Source organism: Heterocephalus glaber, unplaced genomic scaffold, assembly GCF_053883595.1.
Source record: "Heterocephalus glaber isolate CG9 unplaced genomic scaffold, H.glaber_assembly_v1.0 deba00000347, whole genome shotgun sequence".
Classification (NCBI taxonomy): domain Eukaryota; kingdom Metazoa; phylum Chordata; class Mammalia; order Rodentia; family Bathyergidae; genus Heterocephalus; species Heterocephalus glaber.
The window spans coordinates 57904935-57930548 of record NW_028258143.1 but is presented as its reverse complement, the minus strand read 5'-3'; the positions used below and the strand labels follow the sequence as shown (position 1 = coordinate 57930548).

Below are 25614 nucleotides of genomic sequence, written 5' to 3'. Positions count from 1 at the left end.
CACCCTGGAAAATACAGAGTTCTGTAAGGTTCTCTTAAGCTTTATAACTAATTGATCCAAACTGAGATAAAAACCAGAGGGTCCCAGCCACTCGGAAGGCTGAGGCCAAAGGATTGCGTGAGCAACTGCCTGAGCCATCAGTGCAGGACCAGCCTGGGCAGCACAGTAAGACCCAGTCACAAAAGAAAAAACTCCCACCCTGAACATAAAATCCAGATATATTTATATTGCCTCCAAAACACGATTGCACAAAGGTTCCTAAAGGGAAAAAAGTGGCTCCAAGTCGCAGCAAAAGCCATTCTTAGGGATAAGCACACCTGTTCAAGCTTCCATTTCAAGGAAGGGAAATAATACAAACTAGAAATGATAGCACTTTATTTTAAAAATATTTAAAGACAATCATTCAAAACTTACCTATCTGGGTAAAGCAATAAAAAGTGGATTTGACTATCTTCTATGAATTCAAAAGCTTATTATAGTATTTTCATTATAAACCTATTACCTCGGAAAATAACTATCAGAAAAACTCTTTTGCCAGTTGCACCTTGGCTTTCCTAGTCTTACCACTGCACAGGTTCCTACTACCAAAAAATAAAAAAATCTGGCCGGAGATATAGCTCAGCTTATCCACGCAACATGAAAATTCACTACCTTCTTTCAAATTAGACATAGGAAACACAACTTATGAGCGGGAGAAGATTCCACGAACACAGTAGTCTAATGACCTAAGTGCTATTTAAAAACACAATTTCAGAAGCTGTTTATCTAAATATATATTAATTTACATGGATTACTTATGTCCATTTTAACTTAAGAAAGCCTGTAATTATAGATTTCATTTTAGTAAATACCAAATATTAACTCTTAAAAAAAATTCCCATGTATACTAACAAGAAAAATGTTAAAAGTGAATAGGCCACATCGTTCCAAGTTCAGAGACAACAAAGTATGCTTCACTGTGTATCTACCAGCAGGCCTGAAGATACAAAATCAAATCAGTAAAGACCTCTTAATGAAGACTAGACAGAATATCAATGAATGTAAGAAATACAATGCATTATCTGGAGTTCAAATGCAAAAAACACGTATTTATTAAACATGATTAACTTAAAAACACCAAGCCAATTTGTTTTAAAGTGCTGCTCATCCAGAACCTTAGACAAAACCATCACCCCAAAGTAAAGTTTTTAAAAAACAGATTACAAGGTAAACACTGACAATAGAGATGGACAGGCACTACCAAAAAATGCTATTTGCTCTTTAACTAAATAATGTCATTTTCAAGTGATATGTAACAGTCACCTTGACAGAATTCCTTCTTTGTATAAATATTCATAAATAAAAAATTGTCTCTAAATATTCTAAAGAGCTGCAAACAATGCCTTACAACAGCAGCTTAATGTCTATTTTAAGGAAAATAAAAGCACTAAAATCTTCTTCCATTGAAAGCCATTTATTTCCTGGTTTGAGTGAGCAAGGTCACTACAACATTAACCTCTTTTGTAGAACAATGTAAATAACAGTGCATACACATCTTAAATTTGGTAGGTAACAAAAGTTAGAACGCAATCATCTTTTGATGCAACAAGATAATAAATAAATAAAAAATTAAATACTCGAACTTTAACCCAACATTTGGTATCAACAAATCAGTAGTGTCGACTTCATATATGAAGGACAGCAGAATCTGTTTTGAAAAATGCTCAATTTGGGCTAAAGATATTTAGAATATTACGTTTTTCCTTTTTGCTTAAAGGAACACAATACAATCACCATCAAGCTGCTATCATAACTCACTTTAAGCAGGGGTAAAGTGACCTTTTGGTCCATGGCACAAGTTACATATATCACACTTCTGTCAAACTGAAACCTTGTAAGATTTCATGTTTATAAACTACAATACACACTGACCAAGCTATCAGTCCCTCACAGTTTTTTAGAAAAATATCTACATTTGTCTTTATGGATGTCAAAATGTTACACCATCATTTGTTTAAAAAAAAGAAAAAAGATGCACATCGTACTGTGAAGTTATTAGGAAAATACTCTTGCAAATAAACTATATAAAGATAAAATACACTTCAAAAGTATGTGAGTTGTTTTTTTGTTTGTCTGATTTACAATATTCTGTAAAGTGCAAGAAATCCTAAGTAAAGGGAAAAACTACCCCATATAACAAGTTTAATTACAGCAGCTTTTGCATAGCAATACTTAGAGGAAGTTGGACACTTCAATTTCCTCAGGAAGAGGATGGAAGAGGATCTTCCAATTCAGATTTCTTTTTGGCCATAAATCTGCTTTCTTCAGGAATGGTTGCTGATGTCAAATCTCCATTAAGTGTATTTCTTGAACAGTGAACAGGTCCTATTAAAAAATTAATTAAAAAATTAAACATCTTATGAATGTTAACTCTAGTCCTCTGTGAAAGAGTATTTTAAATTTCCTATTCAGGAACATTAAATTCTTTTAGCTTCCTGTTAATTTTTTGTCTGTTTAATAGAGAAAAATCTAACGTTTTTACTACTGACAGTCAAGGGAAATTTCAGAGTTCATGAGATAAATTACAAAACTATCTCCAGTAGAGATTTTTATTTTGTTCATTGCTATAACCATGGTTGGTACATAGTGGGCAGTCAATAAATATTTGCTGAAATGAATTTAGTCTTTCTTAACTATTGTTTTTCAGCCTGATTGGTTTAATGCTGTTAGTAACCTCTTTGTTTCTAGGCAAAGCAACTAAGACCCAGAAACAGGTTATATACCTTACTCTGGATCACACAATTAATAACAGAATTAGACTAAATTCAGATCTTCGTTTCATTATAAGACTTTCTGAGCTAGGTGCTAAAGTACCTCATACTTAAAGTTCCTATGTTTCCACAAGGGATGCAATTCCCAGAACTATCACTGCAACTCAAAGAAAACACAGCTGAACAGCCTGGTGTTGTCCTGTTCGAAGGCAGCTATACTTTTTACATGTATTATTTAAACTTACCTATACCATCTATTATTTTTTTAATTTTTAAAGTATCTTCTTAACACACAGAAGTTAGACTCCACAAGAAGAATATTTTTGGATAAAGACTTTCAACTACTATAATACATATCTACTTTATAAGGAAGAGTACTAACTCTGTCTACTAACTGAAACACTAACTTCAGCATAAACAAAAGGAGGATGAAACTTGTGACCTTGCCAATTTTGAGAAGTTCTAGTCCGAACAGCCAGTTAGAGAATGGTAAATATAATAAGGCATGCACACCCAGATCTTATAAAAATTCAGGGCGAGGGTGCCTAAAAAAAGAGAGCTAAGAGAAAATGGCTAGCCTTAAAAAATAAATTAAAATTCTCACAAATGGTCCTCTTTATAAAAAGGAAAAAAAAGTAGCAACTAGAGAAAAGGATGAGGCAGAACAGAGCTCTGGATTAAGTTATTTGTGAAAGACATAAAAAAATAAGGAGAATCAGAAACTATACTACCTGCTTCAGGTGATACATGTGTGTCTCTGTGTGTGTTACTACAGAATGAACCCAGGGTCTTCTCACTGGGCCACATTCCCAGACCTTCTTCTATTTTTTATTTTGAGACAGAGTCTCACTGAATTGCCCAGGCTGGGCTCAAACTTCCTGGCTCAGCCTCCGAGAGGCTGTTATCCTAGGATAAGTTATCCTAGGATAACAAGTGTGTGCCACCGTGTGCAGCTACATATTTTTATACATACCCAACCTCTTCAATTTTCTTCCCTCCTCTCTTCCAGATTTTGCTCAATTGGCCAGAAAAGTCTTTTCCTTCCTTTCCCTCTCTATGCTCACCTTTTCCCCTTCCTTCATGTCTTTACCCACTGTCTCCACTTAAGTTCAAAATGGCAGTGAGCACAAAGTTCTATATCAATACATGTATTGTTAGTTCTATTTTTAAATGGGCATTAAAAAAAGGTGCATCACCTTTGAAAAATGTGAAAATGGTCAGCAGTTCTATTTAGAATCACCACCTTCTGCACAAACTGTGCATCCTCCTCCAATGAAATTTGTTTAATTTTCTGGTTAAGTAAAACTATGCTATCCTAGTCAAAGTTTTCAATATACTTGCTATGTCTTGTGTTTAGATGTCCACTCAAAGCCTCATGTGAATGAGGTGGGGCTATTTTGGAGGTGGCTGAATCTAGAGTGTGTGGTGATTCATGGTGGGGCTAGGCCCACGGGCACCAGGATTAAGAGTGTGAGTTCTACCTGCCCTAGGTAGTCTGAACAAGATAAAAGGTGCAGAAAGATGCTCTTAAGGTTCTTGCTTTTGTGTCTTCAGCTGCCATGAACTGTTGTCACTCTGCCACCCTGCCTTGGAGCCAGCCAATTATGGACAGAAACCTCTACAAACTGTGAACTAAATAAACCTTTCCCCCTTAAACTTTGGGTATCAGGTCTTTTGTCTCAGCAATGAGAGAAAAGTAACTAAGACAATATTCAAATATTAGAAATTCACCATTTTTGGGGTCCCATGTTGGCCACCACTTATCATGTCACTTCCAGTAGAGAAATAAAATCTGTGTTCTGAACAAATGACTTACAAATAAAACTCTTGGAGCATGATACAGTCCTTCGTTGGGAACTGTACAGAATTTCTATCCCACACGGCTTCACTGGAAATAGTAAAGACTTCAAAAAGTAAAAGTCTATTCATGGAGATGTAATAAGACTGTATTTATGTTCAATGAAAATTGTCACTACTATCAACCTAGACATCATGACACACTTTCAAGCTTTCTCTCTTCAGAGGCAAATAAAAATTTGAACATGAATCATAAAACTTTTCCTAAAAATTACATTATGCTGTCTCTAGTAATTCACCACTACTACCAGATAAAATTATTTTCCTCAGCAATTTTAAGGCATATAAATAACAAGGCTGGCTGGTTATTCTTTGGACTTAAAACCTGCCTTTATTTTCCCCAGAATGCTACCTGCAATTCACCTAAAATGTTTTTTAAATGGAAATGTAATAGAGGTAAAAGATTATGAGATATATACATCTATATCAGTATATATATGATATCTACAAAGCAATCCTCAGCACTTCTTAGCTAATAAGAGAATATATGACCAGCTGTTGACTGCATGCGGTTTACTTAGCTTTGAATTAAGGAATTAGTCCAAGAGCAAAATACAGTTTTCCAATATCAGAATCCTCCAGTTGCAGAAATTATAGAGCCCACAACAATTGTACTAACCAGGCCAAAGAAAGAGACAAAGCCATCTAACTCACGGTCTGGGTCTTCAAGGGGAATATCACTACAAGAGTCTGTATCTGAGTAGGTTCTTCGGCGTCGCTGGGAGAGTCGGTGAAGTGCAGACACTGGTTCTTTTATAGAGTAGCTGCTCCTGCAAATTAAATACAAAGCATTAAGTTTCAAGGCCTGAAACAAATGAAAACACCCTTAACTAGAATTGTAAATGACTTCTCTTTAAGTGGAAAGAGGACTGTTTTTAAGTCCAACCTGCTGTGTCAGCAATGTTTCTACTCATTCACAGGCCAAACCCAGCTGGTAAGCTGGATAACAGGGCCTTCAAGCTGAACTAAGTGGAAAAGGAGTACAATAAAGAGGAGACCTCTTTCAGAGGGGAGGGTCCAGCAAGACAGTATGCACATAAGATGGTTTACCAAAATATTAAACTAAAGGTTTAATGTATCTAAAGCATGTGTATCTAAAGTTAATCCATATCTGATCAAAGACAGTAGACTTCGGAGATGGGCAAGATGTTTAGGAAAAATGCTAGAGGTAGATTCTCTGAGAGCACCACAAGAAGATAATGATACCAAAAACAAGGCTAGAAATCAGTCTAAAAAAATTAAACATGGAAGCAAATCATCACCACAGAACAGCACACTAGTTTTTATTTTATGATGCCCTAACACTGCTGTACTTATTGACAATGCTGCACCTCCAGAAAAAAAAATGTTGTAGGTTTTTATATCTAATTTCATAAGGGAGAAAAGATAAAGAACAATTGGAAACATTTCTGTTATAAGAACAAGTTTGTCAATGGTTGATTAAGCCTACGAGATACACAAAGGGATACTGAGAGGAGCACACAGGAACCAGACTTTACACAGAGTTTACATTTCAGAGCACTTACAAGGCCCAAAAAATTTCCCTAGGTAGGCACAATTTTTAGAGAATTTGGTCAAAAAAAGGGTCACTTTACCTTTCTGAACTGCAAGAACCAGGGTGACTGACAGAACGTTTCATCTAGAAATTTAAAAAAAAAGTTAGCACAGTCTTCGTGTCAAGTAGTATTAATAAAGCTCTGGTTTATTAATATTATCCTAATTAATGTACATTTATCTGGAGAAAAAGATGCCTGGTAAAAAAAACTTATCTTTTATAGACTCAAGTAACATCAGTAGCATGTCAAGCTTTCTCCCTAATAACCATTCTTTGGAATTTTCACAACACATACCAAAAACATGCTGTATTCTTTTCTCAATACTAAAAGCCAAATTTTACATATATAGAGAGATACATAAGAAAACAGTGTATATATAACGAATCCAGAAGTTCCATGCTTTTGTGACAAAAAGGAATGTCCAGCAAGCCAGAAAATGTCATAATAAATGTCTCTCCCTTTTCTTCTGAAGGGGAAGAGTCAAGTCAGGCAACAAAGCTTCTCTTCACTATTCATCACTCAGGGAGCTATGGTTTTCAGGGAGGAGGGCAATAATAATTCGACTTTTTAAAGTACTCAAGAGGAAGACCCTTAAGCTTCAAATAGGTTTTTTTCAACATACATTTTAAAAATAAGTATCTGATTAAGCTGGGCATTAATAAATATGACAAATACTAAATGTAATTTAGAAGATCAAACTACTCCATCAAAATATAAAGGGAGGCACCAAGTGAAACAGACTATTTAGCAAAGTTTATACTAAAAGTTTAAGATGGTTTCTTTTACACACACAGCCCCAAGATGTCTCTAGCCCAGGCCTAACATTTGTGTTACGTAAATGCCTCCTATCATTGGAACATAAACCCCTAGCTGCTGACAAATCCCAGCTGAAATGGTAACAGATATGACCCACCCGATTTGTTGCCCACATACATCTGACAGATACTAAGATGCAGGTAGACATGAACCTCTCATTGTAACAGAAATTATTTTTTCGACTTACTCATCCAATGCCATCCTTACTATTATAATAACCACTCCTTCTGTGTGTCAAAGTGGCAACTTCCTGAATTTTCATGATTTGCAATAAGGTTAAATCCAAGTGTTTGCTAAACTGGGGGATTAACTACATAAACTGGTTACAGAGATCAGATTAAATATGGAATTCTCAAATAGTCCAGCTTTCATGTCAGTAAGTTTTTATATAAAATATTTTCATATCAATAAATAACACACTATTCTTAACAAAACACGTTGCCCTTGACATCTGTCTGACCTTGACTTCCAGGTTAAGTGCTGCCAGAAACAGTACCAGAATCTGCAACTCTTGCTTTTTGCATCATGCCAAGTGGCACAGCTAGGAAGAATAAGCAGCCTCTAACCCATTAGTCCTAGATTAACACTAAATACCTTGCAATTTTTTTACTAATAAAAGACTGGCATAAAAGAGACAGTTCTAAGCCAGGCATGGTACCACACACCTGTAATCCCAGCATTCTGGGAGGCTGAGGCAGGAGACTGCAAGTTCCAGCCCAGCGGGTAACTTCGTGACTTCTTAGACTTTGTCTCAAAATAAATTAAAAAGAGGGTCTGGGGATGTAGCTTGGTGTAAAGGTCCCAAGTTCAACCCCTAGTACTGAAAAAATAAACGAACAGAGATAGTTTCTTATACACAAAACTTGTATGACTTCTCTGAACACATTTCTTGACAAGTTCAATGCAAAACTGAGGGAACTTTGAGGTGTTTTTGCATGACTCTATAAAGTAAATCTTAAAAAAAAAAAAAGAGTATCCCTAGTATACCTACCTCAGGAACACAGCACTACACAGCCATCTCAAGAGCGGTTTCATTCAATTATCCAAGCTACTTATTGGCTTACAGTATATTTACAATTGTTCTAAAAAAGCAATATTTTGTCCTACTGATACTCACAGTCAGAGGGTATTCAAAAATAAGCAAAAAGGATTAAAATGTCAAATAAAATTCACAAACAATGCGCACTACACTTCTCCCTCTTAGAGATTTATAATACACTTTTAACATAGGATAGGCTCTGAAAGCCAGGCATAGTGGTACACACCTGTAATCTCAGATACTCAGGAGGCTGAGGCAGGATTACAAGTTGAATGCCAGCTTGGGCAATTTAGTGAGTCTGTCTCAAAAAATAAAAAAAATTAAAAGGCCAGGGGATGTACCTTAGTGGTAGAATGCTTGCTAGCATGTTCAATTCCCAGCACTACAAAACAAAAAACAAAAAACAAAACAAACAAAACAGAGGTTCTGAGACATCCTAGCAGACTGTCCCTCTCAGATTGGGACAGAAAAACCCAATTCATTAAGTCAACCAAAGTTTTCCCAACGAATGTGACAATAAAACTCATTTTCATAGTAGACTTGTCTCACAGGACATTATTGGTCCATCATACACTGATTAGAAAAGAATGCTCTTACATAAATTAGGCAACAATCCACTATCCTCGGCAAAAAGAGCTCTAGTTATTCAGGATAATCAGGAGTAAGAAACTAACATTAGACACAGCATTAAGCAGGTCAGATCCTTCACAATGGCCTTCTGATGTAAAAGACACTTTATTTTACAGATGAAGAAACTGAGGACCACAGATTACTGGGAGGGTTCAAATCCAAATGCTGACCGGAGAATACTGTTCCCATTGGAACATGCTTCAAGTCCCCCCCAACTCCTTCAAAGATATGCTTAATTGTATCTCGTCATGAGTAAAAGATTTCCCCACTGTCAAGTGGAAGAGTGCTCCCAACCTTTTCTGCATCACAGCACACACAGCATTATAATGCTTTCCTGGTACCCAGAGGTCAATGGCTAAAGCAGCTCAGGGGCAGGCAATACAGCACCCTCCAAGAGGAAGGGGATCAGGACACTGTCACACATACCGAGCTCATCAGTTGAGAGGATCCCACACAGAATATGAGAACAAAGAAAGGAATTCACCCACTGTTTCCTGTCCACTGTCTGTTGCCACCCTGTCATGGATTATACCTAGATGTCCCCCTAAAGCCTCATGCACTCATAGGAGGGGCTTTGGTAAGGTGACTGGATCATGAGGGTGTGACTAATCCACATCCACAGTGAGTTTCTAGCTAAAGGTGATGTTGGGAAGTGAAGCCTCCTCCTGTATGGAGGTGGGTCACTGCAGGAGTAGCCTGGCAGGGTACCCTCCTCCCCATTTCACCTCTCTCTGCTTGCCTGCCATGGTGTAAGCAAGCCTCCTCCGCCATGCCACCCTACCTTGAAGCCCCTGATTACGGACTGAACCCTGTAGAGGTTTATAGAAACTGTGAGCCAAAATAAACCGCTCCTCCTTAAGAGTTGTGGGTGACAAGCATTTTGCCCCAGCAATGAGAAAGTAACTAAGACACACCCTTAAAAATAAAAACAAAAACCCAGATAAGGTATCACTAGAGGAAAATCAAGAAGTTCCAACCATTTGAACAGGAGAAGGTGATACAGGAGAAACCAAAGGATCCGGATGGGGCAGTTGAAACATCTCAGGCTTAAACTTGGCATTTGCTATCTTCACACATTCCTCAAGCGTCGTGATGAATGTGTTACATGTGGCACTGAGCAGAGAAGAGGCTTCATTCATGTTCTGAAAAATTACACACGAAGACTTGAACAAAGTCACGCACAACTACATGGAATCATACATGTCCTTATCAAGTGATGAAACATTATCTCCAGTGGACACTTTACTAGGGTACGGTTAAACCTGGGAATTTAAATTACACTACCTGGACTGAGGATTTAGCTCAGTGGTGCCACACCTGTCTGGCAAGTGCAAGGTCCTGAGTTTGGTCCCCAGTACCAAATTAATTAATTAAAATGCACTACCTGAGAAAGTTAAAGCAGTGCAGCAATAAGAAATGTCCATTTCTTATGTCAATTATGTATGAAATTAAATTCAAAGAAAAATAAATTTTGCATTTAAACCAAATATATTGAAAAGCTGTATAAAAATGTATTTTAGAGGGACTGGGGATTTAGCTCAGTGGTTCCGCTGCCTGCCTCGCAAGCGCAAGGTCTTGAGTTCCATCTCCGGTACCAAAAAAAAAAAAAAAAAAATATATATATATATATATATATATATACACACACACACACACATATATATACACATATATATATACACACACACATATATATACATATATATATATGTGTATATACATTTTAGAGAAACCTAACCCAAACTATATTCTAACTATGAGAATCCTGAAGGTGGTCACAGAAGTAGAACATCCGAGAGCCCCTTGGTGGATAAGTTATGAGCTCTCACCGGAAGCTGGGGCCTTATGACCAAAAGAAAGAGAATTGCAGTTGTCAAATGCATTGGGCCCAAAGGACAAAGCCTGAATTGCCCCCACCCACCCGCACACTCCATCCTCCAAACTGTCACTGGCTGCAAAGACAGGCTCTGCTTCCCAGGAGAAATGTGCTGCTTCATGCTTGACTCAGGCCACAGACACACTTCCTAGCAAAAGCTACAGATTTCCAGAGTCTGTACAGTAGGGAAAGGCCAGAATAGCAAGACACAAGTCATGTGAAGATGCTTCTCTCTCATCCTCTGGGATGCACAAGGACAGGCCAGTGTGGTACAAAACACAACCAGACATGAAAGGATGCACTCTGCTGATACCTCTACACTGGGAGATGAATGACTCTCATCATGGTGAACAAATTCCTGGATTGTATGAACCTGTTGCATTAGGAGGTCACAGTAGAGGCGAAGTTCAGACATTTTGGTTTTCAGAGATTCACTGGTTTCACTTATTTCTGAAAGGACCATAAACCACCATTCAATCAGATCAGTTTCACATTCTTTGAACAACAAACAAAATGCTATTTTAAAAATATGGCAATAAGTACAATTACCTACAGCTTAAGAGATGAGAGACCTTGGAAATAGGATCTTAAGGGCCCTAAGAATCATCTTCTCTTTCAATAGTTGGGAAAAAAAATTGACAATCCTAAGTCTGCCACGAAGTTTAAGTAGACTGATTTACAGAGACAAAGTGATGATCACTGGATCTGTCCTCTTCCATTTGAAAAGTGCCTGTATTTCTTGTTTTATGAATTAGCATTTCTGGCCTTCACACACTTTTTCAACTCTGATGCTTGTTTTCTCTTATCATATAAGTTGCTAATTTATAAAAGTTCTTACACCTTAAAGATAATAATTGTCTTTTGCCTAGCTTATATACTCCAAATACTTTCCAGATTCAGAATTAGCTTTCTTTCAACTTTCTTTATTGTATAGTTTAGCATACTGAAATATTTAATTTTTATGCAATTAAAACTATGGTATATAAACATGTTTATCTTCTGTTGTTTTCAGCTTCATTTTCACATTACATTGTTTTCACAATTTTTATAAAGAGCTTACTTTCTTCTCCTTAATAACTCCAGACAAACTAAATATCCAGTCATCATCTCAGCCACTCACAGGGCCATATCCTTTAAGTTAGAAGTAAATGCTCTAAAGAAAAAATTATTTAATAGTGGATTCTGGTGCTTCTCGGCCAGTGGCACTGCTTTGGGGTCCTAGCCACAAAGCCACTTTTGCCAGAATATACCTAAGCAGCTCTACCTGCACGTTTGAGCTAACCTAAATCAATTATTGCCCAAATTTAAGTCTGTTCCTTCTTTAGTTCTGTAAAATATCCCTAACCATTTTAACCATCTTCAAATATACGGTTCCTTGGCATTAAGTACACTTAAATTTTATACAACCATTACCATCAGCTATCTCCAGACCTTTTTCATCTCTCCCAACAGAAACTCTGCATTCATTAAATACTAATCCCAATCCCTGCTCCCTGTTGGCTCTGCCCCACATTCTACTATCTGCCTGTATAATTTATCCACAGTATTTCATATAAGGAAATCATACAGTATTTGTCCTTTTGTGATGGGCTTATTTCACTTAGCATAATGTCTTCAAGATTTGTTCATGTTGTAGTGTGTGTCCTTTTTTAAGGGTGAATAATACCCCACTGTATGTGTATAGATACATTTTTTTTTTTGGTACCAGGGATCGAACTCGGGACCTTGCGCTTTCGAGGCAGGTGCCGGAACCACTAAGCTAAATCCCCAGCCCTAGATACCATATTTTGCTTATCCATTCATCTACCTATGGATATTTGGGTTGTTTCTTCCCTTCTGCTATTGTGAGTATCCATTCCTTCTTATCCTAATCTTAGCTATACTTTATCCATGATGTTCTTTTGTATATTTGAATAGTTAGACATTCCATCCTCAGTCTCCATTTTTCAGTATCAGTAACTGTTCTCACTAATTTATCTTAATATTGTTTTTAAATGTAAAAGTAATATATGCTCAATGAAAAATTTTAGAAAATAGAAGAAAAAATACAGAAAAGAAAAATCAAACTGCAACCTCACTATTAAGATATACTGTCACTGTTTTCACATTTAATCTACATATAATTAGACTAACACCATAAATTATTTGCTTAGCTATCTATCTATTTATTTATTTATTTATTTTTTGAATTGACAATATATGTCCATAATAAAGTCAAGGTATCAAAGGATGTAGTATGAAAAGCTAATCTCACAAATTCCCTTTCGAGATGTAACTTAACCAATTCTTATATACCTTTCCTGAATACTATAAGTGTAATTTTGAGTTCTGCTTTTAACCTTGGGCATTTTCTCACATCATTAAAATTCCCTATAGATATTTTATTCTCTGCATAATAATATATCAGCCAATGGAAGCACTAATTTACTGAACACTGACGTAAATTTATACCTTTATAGTGTTTACAAAATTTTTACTAGGATGATCCACACATGTAAGTCTTCTTCTACTTATTATTTATTTCCTTGGAATAGAAAACTAAAAGTAACAGGGTAATTTATATTTATGTTAAAGAATACACTCATCACAAGAGGGAAAATTATACTTACCTTTTTCTTTTTTAGTCCTAGTATCAGTCAAACATGCTTTGGAGCTCCCCAGGGCAACCAGCCACCTCTGTCTTTCAGCTGCATTTACTGCCTTCATGTAGAAATGCTGCTCTCCTGGAATGATTAATTCCATTCTTGTGTTGTCTGCTGAATGAACTGTGATGACAAACAAAGCAAAAACACAGTTATAGACTTAAGAAATTTGGGGAAAATCCAATCACCACTCTTACACGACGCTGTATTAGATGCCTCACACACATAAAACAACAAACCATGACTCACAACACTGGTCGTGCTGGTCCCTAAGAGCCCAGCCAGGGGCAGCCTTCAAACCACCATGCTCAGAAACCCCAGGAGACAATGCTACCCAATCAATAACAGCATACAAAAGAGAAAACAGTGATAAATTAACTACTGAGAAGTAAGACACTCCTTTGGGGCCAGCTGTACGCCTTAAATACACATATAATGCATGTCGCACATATTACACATTTTTTATTGACTTGTTTGAAAGCAGAATCTATGCTCTGGTATGCCTAAACCTAGGGTAGTGCCTGGAATACAGGAGGAATGAAATAAATGGTAATCATGGCCACTTTCCATGAGAACAGTAGCTCTATGATATGCCCCTAATTAAGGTCATAACTCTCCCTCTACTTTCACCTCCTCTCTTACACACACACGTATACCTTCTAATACTCAAAGAAGAGTTAATCAAGAATTATGCTGAGCCGATCCCAAGTCTCTGTTGTAGGGTGAAACTGTGCTTACACCGTCAACAATCAACAAGTACTTACTCAGCGCAGAACAGTGCTGGTGAAGGGAAAGAGAAATAGTAAGAAAAGGGAGTTGCTACCCTTAAGGAACTGACAGTATAGCCAGGGAAGCAAACTGACACATCAAAAATAATTAGTACACTGAAATGTTGAATTTGTTGGTCAGAGGTTTCATGTGTAATTATACAAGAATGGTAACAAAAGATAGGAAGTTTTAAGAAGGCTTCAGCTTCAAGAGCAAGATTTGACGACAGCAAGAATTAGGAGAAAAACGGCATAAGAAAAAACCTAAATGAGGATATAAACACAAGATGTACTGAGGAAATTAGGAAACAAGTCTAAAAGGCATCTTGTGTTGTATAGCCATGTAATATTCATATTCAAAATTGGACAAGCTGGGTAGGGTCAAATTACAAGTGCCTACAAAGTCTGGCAGAAGCCCTAACTTAGAGAAACAATTATACTGAGAATCTTGACTGGATGTTCAGTGGCAAATAAGTACCACAAAACCTTTGCTGCCCTAGTCTACTTACATGGATGTAGATACTGGAAGTTGTAACCATGCAACAATCAATGATAAGTACAAAAGATTTTCACACTGGGACAAAACTAGTGAAATTCCAAACCTCAAGGATTTTTTTTGCTAACTGCTAAATTTAGTGAAAGAACCAATATCCACCTTAAAACAATGCTCTAATTTCAAATCGTATTTGCTAAAAGTGAAACTAAACTAACTCACTTTTAATCATATCAGAATTTATGCATCCACTCAAGGGTGATCACCTCCAAGGTGTCACCTGAGAAGGCAAATTTTAAAATGATGCCTCCAAAACATCAAGTCTCTGGGGGGAAAATGATGAACAAGACCTCAATACACAGAATTTCAAAGCATTACTTAAAGAAATCAAATACCTAAATTACATATAAGGATATATCACATTAAAGGATCAAAAGACCCAACATTGTTAAGAATAAAATTCTTAAATTGACCTACAGATTTAATGTCATTCCAATCAAAATTCCAGTAGATATGTGGAAGCATAATCTAAAATGTATAAAAAATACAAAGGCACAATAATAGCCAAGACAATAATAAAAAATGAATAATTAAAAGAATTAGGCTATGAGATACCAAGATTATAAAGCTAAATTATTTAACATTGTGTGATACTGACACAAAAATAGAAAACAGGGGAACAGAATACTCTAGAACATACAACACTGTGACAAAGATATCCCTCCAGTGCAATGGGGAAAAGCTTACTATTTTCAATAGATAGGCTCAGTCAATTGGTTATTCATATGGGAAAAAAAATTAATCTTGACTCCTACCTGACTCTCTTCACAAACATATATTTTAAGTTAATTACAGACCTGCTACAGACCTACATATAAAATGCAAACCACTAAACCTTGAAGAAAGTAATGCAGAAGATATCTTAAGTGGGACATAAAAAGCTCTAATAAAAATTAATTAAACCATCAAAATTAAGAACAACTGTTCATCAAAAGACATCAGTAGCAGAATGAAACTACAAACTACAGAGTGGGAAAAAGACTCATGATTATACAAATTCTTACAAATTAACATGAAAGATAACCAAGTTTAGAAAATGGGCCAAAGACTTCAAAAGAGAATTCAAAACAGGACGATATTCAAATGGCCACTTAATACCAAAAAAAAAAAAAAAAATCCTCATCATTAGTTATTGAGATACAAGTTAAACCACCATGAGATACTACTATACACACTAGAAATACTTCGAATTTTAAACACTGATAAGACCAGGTTTTGGCAACAACATAAAGCAACTAGAATTCTCACATTCTGCTGGTGAAGAATAAGCTGACATAAGCACGCTGGAAAAAGAGTTTAGCATTACCTAAGAAAAAGATCACCTTCTTAACCAAATTTCAGTCAGGCTCTTGTGAGTCCCATGCTGCACTGAGCTTCCATCTCCATGCTGGTAGAGACCAGTTTCAGCAAAAACTCTTTCTTGTATGAGAAAAGTACTTCTTGTATGAAGTCAGCTTTTTCTCACTATTATTATCATTTGTTTATAAATATTCTTTTCAAATAAATATAAATGAACAAGTAATAAATAAAAAAAGAACCCTGTTAAGTCAATTGAGACAAAAAAAAAACCCACCCTCAGTATCACATCACCTTTTATCTTTGACCAAATTCTTCATTTCTTACCATTTCCCGGGGAATAAATGATCACCCTGGCCTGCCTTCAGCAAGTCCTGATAGGATGGTTTAGCTAAAATTCCCACTTGTCCCTGAGGTTTCTTCTTAATAACTTGTCATCTGCCAATCCTGAGCCCTGCTTTGGCTATAAATTCCCACTTCTCTTTGTTGCATTAGAAGTTCAGCTCAATCCCTCTCCTTTACTGTAAAACCTCATTAAAACAGTCCTTATTTTATCTATTATCACAGTCCTAAAGTGTACCTTATGTTTTAACAAATGTCAAAAATAATTTTTCCCACATTTTTTATTAGTGCATATTGGTTATACAGATTAATGGGTTTCATTTTGACAGATCTGTACTCCCACATGACCTACTTTCCCTCCACTACCTACCTCCCCACTGGTTTCACGTGATGGGGGGTTCATTACAATGTATTTTGATCACAGTCATCCTCCCGTTATCTGCCAAAAATAATTTTTTCTTTAACACAAGTTAAAGCTGAATGTATGAAATACTCAATGCCTCAGCAATTTTACTTGCTTCTAGATATATGCTGGTCAGAAAAGAAATATACAAGAATGTTCTCAATACTACTGTAGTCTACACTTAATAATAGTTAAAATAATAAATATGTACATACATTTTTTAGTTAAAAAAAATATTCATGGTGGCTTAAAATGGAAACATCCCCCAAATCCTTCAGTACTAGAACAGATACACTAATTGTGAGAGATTCACAGAATGGAATATTGCACAGTAAGAATGACTGAACTACAGTTATATGGAACAATATGGGTAAATTTTACAAACCAACATTGAATAAAAGAAGCCAGACACAAAAGAAAATACTGAACTGTTCCAGTTATAAAATATTTAAAGGTAGACAACACTTACATGCAGTTATGAAAGTCAGATGACTGATTATTGTTTAAGGTGATCAGTGGCTCAGGGGATCCCATGGGGCAGGCTTCTAAGCTGCTGGCAACACCCTCATTTTCGACCTTAGTAGTGCCTACATTCATGCTTTCCCTTTTAACACTCTTCAACAACCTTTCCTGTGCATATATTATTCTTCAGTAAAATGATTAAACAAACAACAACAAAAAAATGCTGCCATGGCTTGAAACTATTTTCGAATTGACTTAGAATTCTGCAGCTGTTTTTTAAATATCCTCGAAGCTGAAAAATACTTGAACTGTAAATGAAATTTTGATCAAACTGCATGTGGAATTAAATCAGGGGACAAGATGAAATAAAACCACCAGTTTTAAAAGAAAAACTAATGTTCCAAATAAGCTTTTTAGGTGTATTTATCAACAGACTCCTAAGGAAATTCTAAAAGAGGACTTCTGAAATGTTATAGCTGGTGACAGTAGTTGAAATTGAGTTGTACAGACTCAAAAAACCAGTACATGAAAAGCCAACACTAAGTAGCACGTTTTAGTATGTCTGTTAAAAATAAACAACAAAACTCTACCTCACGTAGCGAATACACAAGAAATGATACATCAGGCTGAAGTGCTTCTGTATCTTATACAGCCATAACCCCTATCCACTAGTACATTAGTAATTTTCAACTTAGGGGAACTTGATACTACTGTACAATCACCTAGAAGGCATGTGCAGTTTGGAGAAAGCTCCCAACATGACACATTACCCAACACTAAGAATCACTAATACTGAAAAAGCCATAACATTAGTAAATTCTGAGATGAAAGTGAGAAACCAGATGTGTAGCTAAAGAATATGCACCTAAAAAGAAAAATCTGTTTTATCTCCTTGGGTAAACCTTACTAAGAATTAACTGAAAATAGCAATCTAGCCCTGGAAAATGCAGCACAATGCATTAGCTGCTGCTTTGGTTTAATTTAAATAAGAAAATGCATGGAACAGTACAATGACTCTGGAGTATTTGGCAGCTATGAGCAAGAGCTCACCATGTCAAAAGAGCAACCCTTAACGAAAAACAAGTATTTAAGCTGGAGAGGAGAAATGAGAAATGCCTGGAGGGAGTTTTAACATTCAGTTCTACAGTGCTCTAGCTTGCCTTCAATTGTTTGACAAACTATAATCTTTTATCTTTTTTTTCTTTTTGATGCTTGTGTTGTTGTTGTTGTTGCTGCTTGTTTTGCAGTACTGGAACTTGAACCTAGGGCCTTACACAGGTTAGGCTAACACTCTACTACTGAGCTACATTCCTAGCCCTTTTAAATTTTATTTTGAGACAGAGTCTCCCTAAGTTTCCCAGGATGGCCTAAAACTTTCAATCCTTCTGCCTCACCCTCTTAAACAGCTGGGATTATAGCCATTCTTCATCATGCATGGCCTATTTTGTATGATTTCATTTTCCCGACTTCTGTCCCATGCATCCCAACCATACATACAAATGAATCACTGGTCCACGAAGCTATGATGAAAACTGCAGCATGACCTACTGCTTTAGCTCCACCCTACTGGAAGTAAAGGGAACTATATCATCCAAAAGAGCTCATCTCCAATTCAGCAGAGAACCCAAGTTTAGGACTCCAAATCTGTACTTTATCAAAACCCCACAGAGCTGGGCCCATCATCTTCAGAGCTTGGGTCCCAACCTTTACAGTACTCTTCTATCTATAAGAATAAAATAGGACACTTGGGGTCCGGGGATATAGCTCAGTGGCATCGCACCTGCCTCACAAGCACAAGGTCCTGAGTATGATCCCCACCTCCCCACCCTATAGCAAAAAAATGGGACACGTGCAGACACAACACGGACACTAATGTGGCATCCACACATCCAAAATGGAAGACTATTTTCCATTTCTATTCTAGGTACAGTTATAGAGGGAGAATTATCGAAACCTGTGTTGAACAATGCTAAAAGCCACTTTTGATTGCTAGGGAAATAAATGGTATCAGAAAATCACTACACGGTTAGAAATGCTTTTGTCCCTGTGCTGGGCATGCTATAGAACTCTTTACTACATAACTTCAAATTCCTCTGATTCTATATTTTCACTTACCTTTAATTTCACAGACTGCCATCTTTATACTTCCTTTGCTCCCTTTGCAAACATCATCTTGTGAATCATAGTAGGATAGGATTCCATTATCTAAAACAAACCAGCGAGGCTGCCAACCTGCAAAGATTATAAATAACAAAAGGTTAATAAGACATTATTTTTATCACATAGAAAAATGTGATCTCACATACTGTCATATACATTAATTTCTTGGCTCTCAGTGACATTAACAACGAAATTTGTAATAGCCAGCACCCTCTCAAAATGTCCTTGCTGGGGATTTGGCTAAGTGGTTCCGCCACTTGCCTTGCAAGCGCAAGGTCCCGAGTTCAATGCCCGGTAGAGATTTCTGGGAAAAATCTCTGTATCAGCATAAAAAGAGTAACATCTTTATCCTGACTCACAAGCTTACCATTCATTAACAACCCATAAAACTCATCCTCAGTGACAGTCCTATACAGGGTACAATATAACTTCCCTCTTTTCTGAAAGAAAAGAGTTTGAGTTATGAAGTATAGATTGAGTATCCCTTAGCCAAAATGCTTGGGCCAAAAAGTGTTTCAAATTTCTGAATATTTGCATATACATAATACCATATTTTAAGAATGGGATCCAAGTATAAACATCAATGTTCATGGATACTATATTCAAGCTATATACATAGCTTAAAGGTAATTTTCTATAACACAGTATTCTTGGTTCTGTCACTCATCATTGAAGTCAGGTACGAAAAATTTTCTGCTTGTGGCACCAAACTCAAAATGTTTTGGAAGCCTGAAGCATTTCAGATTTCCGATTAGGAAGGTTCAAACTGTAACAAAAAATTCTTGTTGGATAACCTGGGGCAAATCTTTTCATTTCAATAAATTTCTAAAACTCCAAGTCTCCAAAACAAGTAGGTTGAAAAAGAGGGATCTCTCAGGTGTCACTCAGCCCTAATTCTATGTGATCCTACCTTGTGTTAAAAAGATGTTGCCTAAGCAAACTCCCTTGCACACAGTGAGAGTTAAATGAATTCCAGTCTTCTATAAAGATCCTATAACCCATGGTAGGAATGTAGATTTCCCAACACCCCCCTTCCCTTCACTGCTGCTACACAGCAAAGGCAAAAATGCCAGGAGCTGCAATCATTCATTATTTACTCAGCAACGAGAGCATACACCTATCATACAGACTTAGCTCTAAGGCAAGGCTGGCAACTATCAAATGATGGCTTTTCTTAGTTCCCAAATTATGCTCCTCTTGCAAGCCAAACTTGGTGTTCCCTGGCATTTTATCAAGCCTGCCACTAATTTACAAGCCTGCTGGAGGCAGGATGACTATCTGTCCCTTCTGTAACTATTAAGTCACAATGCAGCACAAGTGTTCCAGGCTAAATTATATTATCAGGGTCTTCAAATCCTGGTCACTTTGGCCAAAGCCTAGTATATGATTAATTAACTCCATTTTTCCAGGGCCAGCTAGTACTAAGACAGGGCAGAAGGGTGAACCATTCATATGCTTTGATACACACAAAGACACAACCTCCTGAAAGGCTTTACTTGAGACACTACAGAAATGACAATGTTAAGTCATCATAAAAAGGTTAAGTTTTACTTTCTATGCCTTGTTGACAAGAGAATGCCATAAAACAGGACAGAAAGATAGATGTCTAAAATAAATAAAACAAACCAAGCAATTTTCAGATGCCTGGAAAATTCATTATGTTTATTCCTTAATGAGACCTTCCAAATTAGAGGGTAAGTTCTTTTGATACATGAACTTTATCTTGTTTATCACTGAATTCCCAGCAACAAGAATGGTGCCTGGCACACAAGTGCTTAAAAATGTATTTCTCAAGTGACTGAAAAAAAAAATGAATACCAGAAAAGTGAGATACTGCATGTAATCCACAACAGACGTGCAATATTATCCATGAGAACGTATTGTCCAGACATACATAGAAATGATAAAAACATTATCTGTCCAAATACTAATTCACTTTGGCAAACAAATTACAAGGAAGGTGAGGTGAAAATGTTATTTTCCACCCCAAGCCAGAGTGCCTATAATACAAATTATGACTTTGCAAGCCTACATTATTACTGCAATTCAATTATCTTTTTAAAACAAATATTGATCAAAGCAATTCATTCAAAATTTTAGGAATATGAAAAATGATTATGGTTGACTATAGCAATCTAACCGAGTCTGTTAATTATCTCTATATAACTTTTTGAAGTATTTAATGTAACAATCTCTCATTGATTTACACACTTACAGAAGAGGATTGTACCTGTAAAAAAGACTCATAGGTTATTCCTTTTCTAAAGTTTTTTAAAGAAAATTACTTTTTATCCTAAACTATCAAATGTTACTGAAACTTACTCTCTATAAAATATTCTAAAATAACACCAGCATAAACTGGACATGGTGGTGCACACCTGTAATCTCAGCTACTTGGGAAGCTAAGGCAGAAGGATCACATGCCTGAAGGCAGCCTGGGCAACTCTGCAAGACCCTGTGTCAAAATTAAAAATTTAAAAAGGGCTGGGAACATAGCTCAGTGATACAGCCCTTACCATCCTGAAGCCCCTGGGTTCAAGGCCCAGTATGGAGGAGAGGACCAAATCAAACAACACTATCTTACACTGGAAAGTGCCTTAAATCACTTACAAACAGCTGCTCATCCTCTGACCTGAAATAAACTAAAATTCATAATCAGCATGCTGTGAAGCCAAATTTAAATCTTAAAAATGGAATTTTTCCAAGCAAAAAGCTACATTTCGGCAAGCTCTACATTGCTTACTAGAGTCAACTAAAATGTTCTGCAAAGACAGGAACCCAGAACATGGGTGGTTAAAAGCTCAACCAGAAAGTAATCAGAAGTACCACAGATGAGGGAACTGCCAAAGAGAAATTCTACACCAAGTGAAACTTCACCTTAAATTATGACTAATCTCAGTAAATGCCAATTGCTCTGGGCTACTAATAAATAGTTCCTGTGGCATGACTTCCCAGGACACCATGCTTATGAATATTTGCAAAGGGGTGATCATTTGTATCTCGAAGCACAGATGCCACTGTCTTACAGTTAACACTACAGTACTTCAGCCAAACAGATTAACTGCTCAATACATGAAAATGCTCAATAAAAAATATTGCCTTTTTAAATGTTTCCTGTTAAAAACTGCCATTTATAGAAATAAACTGTCCAGCTTTTTAGTTTGAAAAAAGTAAAACTGTATATTGTAAACATTAAAGCATTTGCGGCTACAAATCTGACTGTAGTGTTCTAACTAATCAAAAAACAAGGATAACTACACTTACTTATGCTGAAAGTGTTTATGTGTAAATTGTGTACCAGGTCAAGCGGACAAAAGTTGAGAGTACTATATATATAATTACTAAAAGGGAATACTTTCAGCAGAGCAAGTAGACAGCAAGTCAATACTTACCTATCATACCTGCACAAGAAATTTGTTTACTATTCAATTTTATTTTAAAACCAATCTCCTCCCTCTAATTTGGTGAGATGATAGAATTCAGGAGTCGAAGTCATCTCTAAGATAAAATAGTTGATCACCCCGGCCTTACCAAGCTGAGAAGACGCTGTGATAACTGGCCACTTGCGTTTAGTGTTGGTTACCAGCAAAGACTGAACTACAAGTTAGATTTAACGTGCCTTTAATAAGCCAGTCCAGGCTGTTCGAGTCCGGTACTTCACTTCCGCAGAAATGCCTAACTGGCGTTCTTTCCTCCAACCCACCTCATGGGTAAAACCGACCTGCTCGCTCCGATTACTGTGCTCCCCCCTGAATTCCCAAACATAAGGATACCTCACTGGAAACCATTCCCTGAGAGATTATTAGGGGCCAGCTTCCAAAACCGTGTTCGCTAAGCTCAGACAACCTCAACAAGTGAAGTGAAATAAAATCTTAAGGAAATTAAAAGAATACAAAAAACCTCTCTTAAAATTAAATCTTGATCTTAAAGAGTCTATTCCAGTCCAATTACTCCGACAACTCATTTATGCACAAAATGCTGGCTCTGGAGGGTGAGTGAGGACAGGGGTGCAACAACACACGTCGGGGGACTGCGAACTGCTCCGGAGGCGACCAGAAGTACCATCACCGGCCAGGGAAGCGGCGGGGCGCACGTCCCACCCTCCGGGAAGGAAGGTGGCAGTCGCCCACCTGCCCCGCAGAGCTCAGAGACAGGGACCGAGCCGGAGATGAAAGCCCGGGACCGGGGGCGGTGGGTTATAGACGGGTCACGGCGGGCCAGGCGGGGCGAGGGACGCTGCCTCCGCGGCCCCCGGGCCCCGTACCTGTCAGATAGTTGGTCCACTTGTACAGAACGCCTTCCATGCTTCAGAGCCCAGAGCCGCGCATCCTCCTGTCCCGGCGCCGGCGCGCGGAAGGGGTCACGGTGGGCGCGGGGCCTGGACCGCCCCTCCCCGCGCGCCCGGCCCCCTCCGCGGCCCCGCCGGCCCGAAGCCGCCCTCAGCCCGCGCGCCGCCGACGACGCGGGGACGTGGCGGCCCTCAGAGCCCGGGGCGGCGAGGCGCGCGCTCACGCATCCCCAGCTGGCCCGCGCGGTGGCGGCGGCGAGATAACGACCGCAGCCGCCCTCAGATCCCACTTCCTCCCGCGGCCCGGCGCCCGCCTTCCTTCCCGCCCCCGGGCTCCCCGCTTGTTTCCATTGACCCCGACGTCGCTTTCACTTCCTGGATGAAAGGGGCCGGCGCGTCGCGGGAAACCCCTCCCCGGCGGCGGGGCTGGAGGGGCGGGCTCGGCTTCTTGCCTGTCGCGGAGCGCCGAACCGAGCGAGGAGGAGGCCGGGCTGCCTTCGTCCTCCTTCTCCTTCCCCTCTGTCCGCGGATTCGCTGGGCCGCACACCCCGGGTTGAGGCCTTCGGGCCCCGCCGCGCGCGCAGCCCCTGGGCAGGGACTTAGGCCTTTCCGCGTTTCTTACCTGCAAGCCTCAGGTCCTGTCAGTAGTTGGATTTTGTTTGGTTTTGTTTTTAAAGAAAATAAAAAGACGTGCTACTTCTGCGTGCTTTGCATCCTTCTCACACTTGGGATCGGAGAAATGAACTCCTAGGCCGGCAGTGTATAACTGAAGGGGCCCGGCCCTCGGCCCAGGAATTGTCATGGCACCAGTACATAACCTTGGAGAGCCACAATTTTACTTAGAATGTAAACCATGGAACTGCACTTTAGAATTGTGTTCAATAGCTAGAGGGTTTCCCCCTAGCTTTTATGAAAAAAATTCTTGCTTGGAAATGGTTGCCACCTTACATAGTTTACAGTGATATTCAGATTTTATGGAATTCTGCAAAGTCAAAGCAGTGGCCTAAAGCGGTTCCAGCTGCCTGAGGCAATAACACTTCATCCAGACCCTGCCAGGCCTTCGCTTTGGGTCATCTGGGTATTCACTTGGAAATAAGGTGAACCCATAGATGGATTGATGAATACAACTCAACATTAATGATAGAATCGAGGTGGTCGTTATAGAATGTTCACTGTCAAATTCAACTTTTCTGCATGTTTAAAAGTTTTCATACTATAATGGGAGGACAGGATTGTGTCCAACAAATTTGGCCTAATCCCTGCTACAAAATATAGCTGTGAGACTGAAAAAATCCCCAATTCTTGTTTTCTTGTTTGATGTGGATAAATTCGAATCCATAGCACTGTCAAGAAAATGGCAAGAGCGTCTGTCTCTCTCTCTTTGATACTATTACGCTATTACTATTACAGGCCCTCAGGAGGAGGGTGCTCCCCAGAGGAGGGGCACAGAAACGTAAGCCGGCTGCAGGTCCCCAGTCGCCTGAGCCGGGCCCTGAACCTGGGATCCAGGGGGGCTGTTTCCTGTAGGTGTTTCCCGTAGTGTAGGTGTTTCCTACACGGGCTGTTTCCCGTCGGTGTAGGTTGTATGTGACTGTTGCAGCCTGGAACCCCTAACTGCAGGACTCTGACCTGGAGAAGGGGCTAAGAAACCCCAGAAGCACCTAGAGAGCGACCAAAGCCTGCTTTTTATGCTTTCCTTCCAGAATCCCCCTCTCCAAACCCTCTAGTTCCCTTGAAATAGGAGAGAAAAGAATAAGGATGGGAGACAAGGAGGATTGTAATATTAAAACCGTACTTTTTTAAAAACCTGCAGCTTCAAGACACAAAAGTTATTCAAGCTTTTTTTCCCTTCCAAGAAAAAGTCCTAAGGGCCTTAAGGAGCCTGTGAACCGGGTCTCCTGGTCCCTTTCACCTGTAAATTGCGCCCCCTACAATCAACCCTCATTCTCAGGAAGCATGCTATTAAGACAGCAGATCTCAGCTTCAAATGTATGTAAATCATTGCGTTTTAAAAGCCGACAGAAAAGAGAATACACATCCTAAATAACCCACTTTAAGGACACCCCGAAATCCCCATAAATATACACAACTAAAAGTCGCCAGGTGCCTGTCTCCCTCTCAGAGGCCCCACGCTATTTCTTTGAGGTTGTACTTTTAAAATTCTACCTAATAAATCC

General features: G+C 38.4%; 2 protein-coding genes across 4 annotated transcripts; one reads left to right on the top strand and one right to left on the bottom strand.

Moving 5' to 3' along the window:
* Positions 1-1067: 1067 nt before the first annotated feature.
* Plekha3 (pleckstrin homology domain containing A3) lies at positions 1068-23672 on the bottom strand. 3 transcript variants are annotated; one of them, XM_087196668.1, is made up of 9 exons: positions 23414-23672; positions 19105-19221; positions 13134-13289; positions 10838-10974; positions 9626-9790; positions 7645-7729; positions 6203-6246; positions 5262-5377; positions 1068-2364 (listed from the first exon to the last, which is right to left on the bottom strand). In XM_087196668.1, exons 1-8 carry the CDS (start codon positions 23451-23453, stop codon positions 5288-5290), a joined length of 834 nt encoding a protein of 277 aa, XP_087052794.1. In that variant the 5' UTR covers positions 23454-23672; the 3' UTR covers positions 1068-2364; positions 5262-5287. The 3 variants fall into 3 exon arrangements, with proteins under 3 accessions (XP_087052794.1, XP_004868202.1, XP_021102798.1); XM_004868145.3 differs by lacking the exon at positions 7645-7729; XM_021247139.2 differs by lacking the exons at positions 7645-7729; positions 23414-23672 and adding an exon at positions 20060-20772.
* LOC147829980 (uncharacterized) lies at positions 23452-24618 on the top strand. The gene is made up of 2 exons (XM_087197463.1): positions 23452-23514; positions 23583-24618. The coding sequence occupies exons 1-2, from the start codon at positions 23452-23454 to the stop codon at positions 24186-24188; spliced, it is 669 nt and encodes a 222-aa protein (XP_087053589.1). The 3' UTR covers positions 24189-24618.
* The last annotated feature ends 996 nt before the right edge of the window (positions 24619-25614 follow it).